Source organism: Oryx dammah, unplaced genomic scaffold, assembly GCF_014754425.2.
Source record: "Oryx dammah isolate SB20612 unplaced genomic scaffold, SCBI_Odam_1.1 HiC_scaffold_13, whole genome shotgun sequence".
Lineage (NCBI taxonomy): Eukaryota > Metazoa > Chordata > Mammalia > Artiodactyla > Bovidae > Oryx > Oryx dammah.
The window spans coordinates 10,606,254-10,618,284 of NW_024070197.1; the positions used below are offsets into that span (position 1 = coordinate 10,606,254).

General features: G+C 47.2%; 1 protein-coding gene across 1 annotated transcript; it reads left to right on the top strand.

Moving 5' to 3' along the window:
- Nucleotides 1-2,527: 2,527 nt before the first annotated feature.
- Nucleotides 2,528-9,738, top strand: CABP5 (calcium binding protein 5). Its single transcript, XM_040252413.1, has 5 exons — nucleotides 2,528-2,990; nucleotides 4,692-4,722; nucleotides 5,234-5,377; nucleotides 6,309-6,418; nucleotides 8,890-9,738. Exons 1-5 carry the CDS (start codon nucleotides 2,904-2,906, stop codon nucleotides 9,226-9,228), a joined length of 711 nt encoding a protein of 236 aa, XP_040108347.1. The 5' UTR covers nucleotides 2,528-2,903; the 3' UTR covers nucleotides 9,229-9,738.
- Nucleotides 9,739-12,031: the final 2,293 nt, after the last annotated feature.

The following is a 12,031-nucleotide window of genomic DNA, read 5'->3' on the forward strand; positions in this document are numbered from 1 at the left end:
GCGGCGAGCCCGTGTGCTGCTACAGGGTGGGGAACATTATCTCACAGGTAGAGAAGGGACCTGGTAAGGTCTAGGGGTGAAAGTATCACGTTGGAGTACATGGACCCTGAAGAGATGACCCTGGAGCTGAGGGGAGTGGTGGATACCATGTTCTGGTGACATCAATTCCTCCTAAAAATCGCTGGAACCCATCAGGAGAAGATGCTTAGTGCTGGGCTCTGGGGAGAGTCGGCGGGAGGGCAGTCAGGGAGGTTTGAAGGAACAAAAGCTCATCATAATCGTATATAAGTTGGAATGCATCATTTTGGTTTGCTACATTACTGATGACCTTCATCTTAACTATTTAAGAAAGTATCTACGGGGTTTCCCCATTATAAAGTGACTCTCTTGAAATTAGTATTTTGTACGTGTATGTGTGGTAAGTCGCTTCAGTCACATCTGACTCTCTGCTACCCTAATGGACTATGGCCCGCCAGGCTTCTCTGTCCATGGGGATTCTCCAGGCAAGAATACTGGAGTGGCTTGCCATGCCCTCCTCCAGGGGATCGTCCCAACCCAGGGATCAAACCTGTGTCTCTTTGTCTCCTGCCCTGGCAGAAGGGTTCTTTACCCCTAGTGCCACCTGGGAAGACCAGTATTTTGAGTGGAGGTGCTTTAAGCTATCTATGTATTATCATACTTTTGATATTTGTACCGACTCCCGGTTCCCTATTTATCTGATATAGTTTGTTATTATTTTGATTTTCAAATTGCCCATCAAATGGCCAGTGGAGCTTCTTCAAGCTTTTGTTGTTGTTTAGTTGCCAAGTCGTGTCCAGCTCTTTTGAGACCCCATGGACTGTAGTCCACCAAGCTCGTCTGTCCGTGGGATTCTCCAGGCAAGGATACTGGAGTAGACTGCCATTTCCTTCTCCAATCAGGATGGAACCTGGGTGTCCTGCATTGGCAGGCGGTTTCTTTACCACTGAGCCACCAGGGAACCCTTGTGTTCTGTTGGCATGCCCCCATAACTCTGAGTACATTCCTGCTTTATGGCACGAGAAGACATACATTTTAGGCTCATCTTATACTTGTCTTGCTCCAGACCTGAAATCAGCCATTGCTTCCAGGAGTCTTGGTTGCTGTTTGGTGAAGATTGGTCAAAGTCTGGAAGCTAGAGGTGTCCATTAATACTATGGTGCGTCCTCTTAGCTAGAGAATATATGTTCCCGAGTCCCTACACACACAGTGATGTCTGTGTTTATTTGTATGTGTGCGTGCGTGCTGAGTTGCTTCAGTCGTATGCGACTCTCTGCGACCCCATAGACTTTTGCCCACCAGGCTCCTCTGTGGGGATTCTCCAGGCAAGATTACTGGAGTGAGTTGTGGTGCCCTCCTCCAGGGGGATCTTCCTGACCCAGGGATTGTAACTGAATCTCTTACATCTTCTGCTTTGGAACGCAGGCACTTTTTACCACTAGTGTGCCACCTGGGAAGCCCGTTTATTTGTGTATCCCTCCCTATATATTGAAGTCCATGAATGTATAAACAGTGTCTCCAGTTCCAATCCAGCACTACAGAGCTTGTTCTAACTTTTCCCCTTTCTGTATTAAAAACTCTCTTTTCCAGCAGCGAGAAACCCGATTCCCTTTATCCTTAGTATAATCCCATGTGTAACCAATCTCTCTTCTCCTTTGCTATCTGCTCCTGTGGGGACACCTTTCTCGCCATGATCTGGCTTCAACACCCTACACCACGCCACCTCCATGAGTGGATATCTTCACTCTGCTCACAGTGCAACCCCTTACCTAGATGATGTGATACCCGCGTGTAGATAAACCTCGTCACCCAGTTCATGCTCCAGTATCCCGTACCAGGCTGCTCTTCCGTGGGTTCATCCTCAACTTCCCAGGCCCCAACACTCTGGGCCACGCAACCCTTATTGCCTCCAAACCCACCCACTTTTTTTTTTTTTTGTCTACACCACGTGGCACTTGGGATCTTAGTTCCCCAACCAGGGATTGAACCTGCGCCCCCTGCAGTGGAAGCACAGAGTCTTAAATTCCCCTACCAGGGAAGTCTCTTTATCGCTTCACTGTGGCCTCTGACTACCCACATCAGTGTGGATGCCTACCTTGCCCCTCCTGCCCTGACATGTTCAGGGAAAAAGGAAGGGAAGGGAAGAAATGAGCAGAGGAAGGGCAAACACCACCCTCCTGGCTCACTGGAAAAGACCCTGGTGCTGGGAAAGGTTGAGGGCAGAAGGTGAAGAGGGCAACAGAGGATGAGATGATTGGATGGCATCACCGATTCAACGGACATGAACTTGGGCAAACTCTGGGAGATGGTGAGGGACAGGGAAGCCTGGTGTGCTGCAGTCCATGGGGGTCTCGAAGAGTCGGACATGACTTGGCGACTGAACCAGCCACTCTACATGCCTATTCCCAAAGTCAGGTTGTCACGTGATGTTCGCATTCTGCTCATTTACTCCAGAGCTCCTGGAAGCCAGGGGCCGTGTCCTCTCCATCTTCACTTGCACAAAGGCCAGCAGAGACCAGGCTTAGGCCGATCACACCACGTGCCTGTTGGAACGTTGTATGAATGGATGCCCTCCGCTCTAATCCTCGTTTTTGAAACTATCCTTCCAATTCTATTCTGGGGATAAAAGGCCAGAGCCTGACACTGGCTCCCCCCCACCCTCCAGTCTCCCTCAAGCCAGATGGGGAGGCAGGAACAGCTGTGATCCCTCCCCAACTTGAGAAGAGATTTCCCACCCAGCTGTCACAGCCCCAAGGGAGCCAGGGTGACCGGGGGAGAGGCAGGCGGAGTTGGCCGAGGGCTGGCGGAGAAGCAAAGGAGGCTGAACAAGCAAAGGGAGACCTGACGTCGGCGGGGGGGGTGCGGCATCTTGAGATTGGAGCCTGATGAGTTCCACCATGACACCCTCCATGCAGTTTCCCATGGGTCCTGCCTGCATCTTCCTAAGAAAAGGCATCGCGGAGAAACAGCGGGTGAGGCTGGGGGCAATGGGGAAGGACGGTCGGAAAGGCGAAGGGAGCTGGGATGCAGAGAAGAGAAGGGCTGTGACCGGTAGGTGGAAGTGGGGAGAGCGGGGTAGAGCATGACCTGAGAAGGTTAAAGAATCCCAGGGAGCATGGTGGGGACACGTGGGTCAGGGAGGGGAGGATGAACTCAGAAGTCAGGACTGGAAGGTGGAAGATGAAAGAGGAGACCAAGAAAAGGGGAACTGGGGTGACGTCATTGTTGACCAACATCATTCTTTTCTACGGACACCCACAGTGATGCCAGTGACGGTGGTGGTGGTGGGGATAACAGTAGCTGCCATTTATTATTTTTTAATTGGTACTGGGTCTTAGTTGTAGCATGAGGGATCTAGTTCCCTGACCAGGGATCGAACCTGGCCCCCATGTACCAACAGCACGGAGTCTTAGCCGCTGGGTCACCAGGGAAGTCTAGTTGCCACTTAAGTCATTGCTGTGTGCCCAGACTTGTGCAAAGGGTTTTGCATTCTTGATATTATTTAATCCTCACAGTCAATGACTCATGAGGTCCGTAACACCTTCATTCCCATTTTATAGATGTGGAAGGTAAGGCTGTGAGCCATGAAGCCCATTGCTTTAAGCTTTGACAATTAGTAAGTGGCAGGGCCAGAACCGTTTGATTCCAATGGGCATGCTTTTCACTGTTAGTCTTTAAGACTAACTAACTAGGGGAAAAGTGAAAGTATTAATTGCTCCGTCATGTCTGACTCTTTGTGACCCATGAACTGTAGCCCGCCAGGCTCCTCTGTCCATGGAATTCTCCAGACAGGAATACTGGAGTGGGTTGCCGTTCTCTTCTCCAGAGGATCTTCCTGACCCAGGGATTGAACCTGGGTCTCCTGCATTGCAGGCAGATTACCTTCTGAGCTGCCAGGAAAGCCCCAACTAGAGGGGGGAAGGGGATACTAAAAAAGAGAAGGTGGGAAAAAGTCTCCAAGGGTAAAGGGAGGTATGGGGGGTGAAAGAGGCCAGGGCTTGATGGAATTTTCCTGGGGAGGTGCTACGTGCTCAAGCCTGACCCTTCAGGTATGTCCTGGTGTGGCTAGTGGCAATATGAAAGGGTTTCAGAAATTGGTCATGCTGGCAGTGTTCATCCTGCCTGGGAGCCACTGAACACAGCTCTTACACCAAGGGATTCTCACCCGGCCACTTATGAGCTGTGTGACCTCAGACAGGCTCCTTAACCTCTCTGTTCCTCAGCTTTCTCTTAAGTAAGATGGGAATGGTATTTGGCTCGACCTCACAGGGTGGTTCTGAAGTTTAAATGAAATGATTGTGGAAGCCGGCACAGTTAGCACTCTGAATATGTTAACTGATTCTAAGTCTGACTTTTCCTCACCTGGAGGAGGAGACTGGATTCCATGCCCTCCAGGATCTGTTTTGGCACAATGTCCGCTGGGGAAAGGCAGGAGAAGAGAGACCAAGGTTCACGGATAGGAGAGAGGAAATGAGAAGGCTCGAGGGGTGGGAGGAGCAAATAGCCAGGGAAGGGGAGTCAGGAGGTGGGAGAAGGAAGGTGAGAAGGGTGGAGGGGAGGGAGAAGGGGAAAGGACCAGGAAAGGACGAGGATGAGACGAGTTTGGAGAAGTGAACGTGGATCTCTTGATTCTCTTTCCAAATCCTGCCCCCACCCCCCGCATTCCTTTCTAGGAAAGACCACTGGGACCAGATGAGATTGAAGGTAACATTTTCTCCCCCAGACATCCCCATATCACCATCCACCCATTCACCTGCCCTCTGTTCCTTTGTACATTTCAGCATAAATCCCTCGACACAAAAATTTTACATCACTCTCTCTTCCCACTCAACTGTGATTTTGTGGCAGTTTAAGTACTTCCAAAGTGTTCAGAAGCCATCCTGACCCCCAAATGTCTCAGAGACCCATGAATGATCCCTGAGTTTTAAGGATAAGTCCAAAATTGTTCTTTCTTTTTTTTTTTTTTCTTGGTGGTTTTGAAGTTTCTCATTACTTCACCCAACAATGTGAAGGACTTCAGTGCTATCATTTGGTGGTCTCGAGAATTATTCCTCTTGCTAACACACTTCATATATCTCTCCTTTTGGACATTTTTATAATTTTTTTTTTTTTTGAGGAGTCTTGAGTTGGTGCCTCATTGACAGTTTCAAGAGATGCTCCTTTCCCCCAGAGACTGTTTCAAGTTGCCCCAAAGTTCTTGTCTTTTAACTTTCAGAGCTCCGGGAAGCATTTCTTGAGTTTGACAAGGACCGAGATGGGTTCATCTCTTGTAAGGATTTGGGGAATCTCATGAGGACAATGGGTTACATGCCCACGGAGATGGAACTGATTGAACTGGGCCAGCAGATTCGGATGAACTGTGAGGCTTGGGGGTGGGAGGAATGACCGGGCTTTGGGGGAGGGTTAAGAGTGAAGTTAGGAAGGATATGGAGGTTGAGAGTAGAGTTGGAGATGGGGAGGAGGGAAGCAGGGCTAGACGTCTGGAAGAAAACAGCTCAGACTGTACTTAGGGAGGCAGCATTTGAAGTGGCTAAAAGGGTGATTTTTAAGATAGATTTGGGTTCAAGTTCCAGTTCTGTCGTTTACTAGTTGTAGTCATTATGAGAAGCGGAGTTAGCCCCCACTCTTGAATCTCAGTTTCCCCATCCACGCAGTGAAGATGTTATCACTCCTTACCTAGTGAGACTGTAGAAAGGAAGGGATAAAGATGTTAATACAGGTAAAGGCTTAGCCTCCAGTAAATGCTTATTCAATATAGGTCATTGCTATCTCCACTTAGATTCATCAGTGGAGTGCAGGATTGGACCTGTATTTGATGCTGAAAACACACTTGGAGTTGGAGCCTAATGTTGCTGAATAATGTATCAAAAAAGATGGGTCTTTAGATGGAGACTAGAGTTGATTTTGTGATTGATAAGATTGCTCCTGGGTTTGCCTCTGAGCATGTTCCTGAGTAAACAACACTGAATTCAAGGAGATTCACCTCTGGAAGGGATTTGGTGCTCATTTAATTCATACTGTCTCTTCTCCAGATCTGCAGATGAGGGAGCGTAGATCTGAACCAATTAAGAGATTTTTCCTAAGGTCACATCAACAGTTATTTACTTCCACTGTAAGTCTCGCTCCTGTTCAGATGAGAAGAACAAGAGGGCTTGAGTTGGCTGAAAGAGGGAGCTCTTAGAAGGCGGAAAGATTGGAGCAGATTTATTGAACAGAGTCGAAGGGCAAAGTGAGGGAATGGAAGGTTAGGGGTGTATAAGTCTCACCAGACCTGCCTCTTCTGTCCCCAGTGGGTGGCCGTGTAGATTTTGACGACTTTGTGGAGCTGATGACCCCCAAATTGCTTGCAGAAACGGCTGGGATGATTGGTGTCCAGGAGATGCGAGATGCCTTCAAGGAAGTGAGTTTCCTAATGTTGGAGGTAATGGAAGGAGACCCCAGGGGTCTATGATTAGTCATTAATGGGGAACAAAACCCTAGTGGCTCAGTGGTAAAGAACCCACCTGTCAATGAATGAGACTTGCAATATGTCCACATACATATATATATAATTGTCTTTACTTTTGGTTAATTTCTTCATTTCTATTTTTATTCAATGGAATATAATTTTAGTTCATTTAAATCTGAAAATGAATACTCATAGCAATTATTGGAAAACTTCGATTTGGAACAACTGGGTGTGCCAACCTACCTTCTCAACTATGAATTTTACCAAACTTAAACACAAATCAGGTATTTCTTGCAACATTCAGTGTCTGAATTGAGGTGTGCTCTGACTGTAAGATACATGCTGGATTAAGGTTTAGCGTTTTAGCTTAAGTGTCCTTGGGGGCTGGGTGTGTTAACTAGCCATGCTAAGGACATAGTATTCAGTATGGTATTATACTAAGTCTTATGAAATACAGCACTGAAAGAATATAACAGCTTTTCAGCAACTATGAAGCCGGAGAGATTTCAAATGGGAGAAAAACGTCTGATCTCATTGTCCTCCCAGCCCTTCGCTCCTCCTCTGAAGCCCATTAATAAAATGCTTTATTCCCAGAAAAAAAAAACAAACAAACAAGAATGTAAAATAGCTCATTAATAAAATTTAAAAGATGTTTTATTTATTTTACTTGGCCATTCTGTGGGGCAGTGGGATCTTAGTTTCCAGCCAGGGCTCAAACCCAGGCCCCCTGCAGTAGGAGCTCAGTGTCTTAACCACTAGACCACCCGGGAAGGCCCTGTTAATACTTTTAAAGTTGATTACATGCTGAAATGGTATTTTAAAGTAAATTCAATTATAAAAAATTAATTCCACTTGTTCCCTTAAAATGTGTGTGGTGGGGGAACGGCTGCTAGAAGAATTTGAAATTACCAGCGGGGTTCCCGTATTTCTTCCGGACAGTGCACTGCTCTAGGGAAAATCGTATCCCAGGATTAGGAAGCAGCAGGTAGGGACGCTGGAAGGCAGGAGGGCGTGTCTGAGGACGAGCAAGAAGCCTGTCCTATTTGGAGAGGCATGAGCCAGAGAGAGAGGAGGCTGAGATAAAGTCTCAGCGGTACTGAAGGCAGGTCCCCACCCCATAGGAGCGTGCCTGTTGTGGAGCGGGGGCAGGATTTTCCTCTGAGTGGGATAGGAAGCCACTGGAGGACTTTAAGCTAGGGAGGGACTAGACCAGTGGTGTTTCTTGTTTTTAATAATTTTCATTATTTTTTTGGCCACACCACGTGGCACATGGGCTCTTAGTGCCTGACTGGGGATCGAACTCACGCCCCCTGCAGTGGAAGAGTGGCGTCCTAACCACGGGATCGCCAGGGAAGTCCATGACAGGTGTTTTAAAAGAACTTGAATGTCAAATTCTGACGGGTGGAGAACAGATTATGTAGGACCACAGCGGTAGCTGGAACCAGACAGGACGCTGTCAGCCATGATCCAGGCAGGAGAGCGTTGTAGTTTGAACCCCATTAGCATCGGTGTAGCCGGAAGACAGTTGGCTCCCAGACATGTCTGGACATAGAACTGACATTCTAAGACTTTGTAGTAGGTTAAAGGTGTGCAGGGACTTCGCTGGTGGTCCGGTGGTTATTACTCCGCGCTTCCACTGCCGGCAGCGCAGGTTCGATCTCTGGTCGGGGAACCCAAGTCCTGCAGGCAGTGCGGTGTAGCCAAATTTTTTTTTAAAAAAGGTGTGCAGCATCCCAAGGGGTAAGCATGGAACAGGGAACAAGAGTCCTTGAACCTGCCTTTAAGGAGCTGACATTTAGCAGATGATGTACCAAACCTCTTAACTGGTTTTTTTTTTTTTTTTGGCCACAAGTTGAGGGATCTTAGTTCCTCCAGCAGGGATTGAGCCCCAAGCACCAAGTCCTAATCCCTGGAACCACCAGGAAACGCCTATCTCTCTCTTAAAAAATTTTTATTGCAGTATCATTGATTTGCAATGTTGTGTTAGTTTCTGTGAACAGTCAAGTCATTCAGTTAGAGTGTGTTTGTTGCTCAGTGATGTCTGACTCTTTGCGACCCCATGGACTGTAACCCATCAGGCTCCTCTGTCCATGGGATTTCCCAGACAAGAATACTGGAGTGGGTAGCCATGCTCTTCTCCAGGGGATCTTCTCGCCCCAGGGATCGAACCTGGGTCTCCTGAACCTCAGGTAGATTCTTTACCATCTGAGCCACATTATACAAATATATGTATATATATATTCTTTTTAAAAACATTCTCTTCCATTATAGGTTATTACAAGATATTGAGTATAGTTCTTGTGCTGTACAGTAGATCCTTGCTGTTTATCTTTAGCTGAGTTCTTGACTCACAGGAAGTGATGAATAAACACTGTAGTATTATTGTGGTTGTGGTTAATATTGTTCCCTGTGCTCCGCTTCAGTTTGATGCCAACGGGGACGGGGAGATCACGCTGAGGGAGCTGCAGCAGGCCATGCAGAGGCTCCTGGGAGACAAGCTCACATCCCAGGAGATATCCGAGGTGGTCCAGGAAGCCGACATTAATGGAGACGGCACCGTCGACTTTGAAGGTGAAGCTGTGTGGGGACAGACACCCCTATCTCCCCAGGGTGATTTTTTTTTTCCAAGTTGGCCATTCCTTCTTATTCTCCCTCAGTTTGAAGTTGGAAGAGGCAGGGTTAGATTTTGGAACTGTTTGTTGCCTCACTTTCTGCCCATGTCATTTCTAAAAGCTCATGCCTCTCACCTCTCCTTGTTTTAATATCTGCACTTGGCCACTCCTTGGAACACCCTGTCCAGAAGCTGATTCTGACTCTACCTTTCCCATCCCTTCCTTGTTCCCTGGGCACCTCTGTCCTAGGAACAGAAACTCCCATCCAAAGGAGAGTGGACTAGTTAGTTGCTGGGACGCGGGGGTCAGATTCATGGGGTTCAAGTTCAGGGTCGTCTTTTACTAATGATGTGGCCTTATCCCAGGCACTTTCTCTCTTTCAATGTTAGATTTCACATCTGCAAAATGGGGGTAAGGATGACACCTTTCTCCCAAAGTCTTAGCGAAAAGCTAAAAGAAATTGTGCACTACAAACTCCTCTGCTTGTGTGCTGTCTGGAGCAGCCTTCATCTTTTCACTGGTTAAGCCTCAGTTATGCCCCTAGATGGTGCCCCCCTCCCCATCTTTCTTGCCAGGCTCAGCATCCCTGAGCTCCCATAACACCCACAGCCGCCTCTGCGGTGATGCTGACACATGACATCATGATAGCTTCCAATCGTTGATTACCTGTTTCCTTCTTTTTTTTTTTTTTAAATTTATTTATTTATTTTTAATTTTTACTTTACAATTCTGTATTGGTTTTGGCATAGATTGACATGAATCCACCACAGGTGTACATGCGTTCCCAAACTACCTGTTTCCTTCTGAGGCCACAGACGAAATGGTTCATCGTTATACCCCCAGTTCCTAGCACAGAGTTCAACACGTGTATTGAGTGATTGGGCTTTCCAGGTGGCCCTAGTGGTAAAGAACCCGCCTGCCAATGCAGCAGATGCAGGTTTTATCCCTGGGTCAGGAAGACTCCTGGAGGAGGAGAAGGCAAGCTGCTCCAGTATTCTTGCCTGGAAAATTCTTGCCAGAGGAGCCTGCTGGGCTCCAGTCCATGGTGTCGCGAAAGAGCCCGTCACAACTGAGTGACTGAGGACATACACACGTTGAGTGATTGAATAAATGAGAAAGATTGGAGTCTTGAGAGGAAGGGATGGGGGTCGTTTCTGTGGGAGATGCAAATAGGGCATGCCAGGGTCTCATTGTAACATTCTCTGGTGCAAAAGTTTCAGCATCTGACTGCTGTCTATAAGGCAAAAGTCTAAAATTCTTAGTTTGATATTCAAATGCATCCATGATGCCGCATAGTAGACATCAATGAAAAATCTGGAAGAGGTAGAATTCTTGAGGAACCTGACCCTTGGGTCAACTACAGGCAAGAGAAGGACAGATGAGCCTTGAGACCTGGGTGGGACCAATAAGTTCACCTGACATTGAGTCACAGCAAAATCAAGTACAACCTGGGTCCTTTCCAGGGTTTTCCATTCGCCATCTACACGATCTTAGGCACACTGGCCACCCTCACCAGCCTCAGCTTGCTTATCTGTAAAATGGTATTTAACTCCCCCAGATTGGCTGAAAAGATGAAATCAGAGACTCACAATGACTAATTATTGAATTCTGACTGTGTCTTCTAAGCATTATATTGTTAAACCATCTGAAAGATCTTATAAGGTAAAGAGCAGAAATCAAGGTGTAGAGGGATCAAGTCGTTAATTTCCCAAAGATCTTGTGGTTTCTGACATGTAGTAAGGGCTGAAAAAATTAATGACAGCTGCTCTTACAAACAGGTGCCTCAGTTAGTGAGGGAGGGGTAAATTAGGAGCTTGGGATTAACACACACACTAATATATATAATCTATATGAAAGAGATCAACAATAAGGGCCTACTGTTGAGCACAGGGAACTCAGTATTCTGTAATAACCTGTATGGGTAAAGAATCTGAAAAAGAATGAATATATTTGTGTGTATAGTTGAATCACCTTGCTGTACACCCGAAACTAACAACATTGTCAATCACCTGCGTGTGTGCGAGCTCAGTCGCTTCACTTGTGTCTGACCCTTTGTGACCCCATGGGCAGGAGCCTGCCAGGCTCCTCTGCTCATGGGGGTTCTCCAGGCACGAATACTGGAGAGGGCTGCCATGACCTTCTCCATAAATCAACTATACTTCAACAATTAAAAAAAAAAACCCACACAAATACCTATTCTGCCTCACCATAAATTTTGTTTCTGCAGAGTTTGTGAAGATGATGTCTCGTTGAGGAGGTCCTGGGATCCCCAGCCTCTCTCCACCTGTTCAACGTGGATCAAGTCGTGGTGGAGGGGAGAACCACGTACCCCATGGGCCCTCCAGAGAGAGAGGGTGGGCGGATGGGTGGAGACCGGTATTGCAGTGCTATGGATTGAGGGTAGCCTAGAAACGATAGCTGTGGCCAGATGGGGTGGTGTTACATCCCTGGAACTAGATTAAGGAGGAAGAGGTCTGTGTGAACAGTACTGGTGTCTCCTTGCCACTCCCCCAAATCCCAAAGAAAGACTAATGACATCTTTCAACTCGTAATCCTAAATCCTTCCAACCTGGGAGGGTCTCTTCCCCAACTTCCTCTGGGTGAAAATAGTGTTTTCTCCTGTTTGACTCAGAAAATTCAACACAGCGTCTACCTTTCCCCCTCCTTGCTTCAGCTGCCTTGAATCCCCTCAGTTTTTTCCTCTCGGTTGAAGAAGGCTTGTCTATCATGAGGCTAGAAACAGGGTTCTTGATGAGACTGGGTTTGGAAAGGGTTAATTAAAGAGGCATCCGCGTGAACCTACCCACCCCCCAACTTGATTTCCTGGAAGCACAGTATCTTTTCATCTCTCTAGCCCCCGACTTCCTTCTCCTTGTGTCAGATACTCCGGTCACCGAATTAAATCACAAATCTGGATTATCAAGGTTTAGAGCAAGCTGATCCCCCAGGGGAT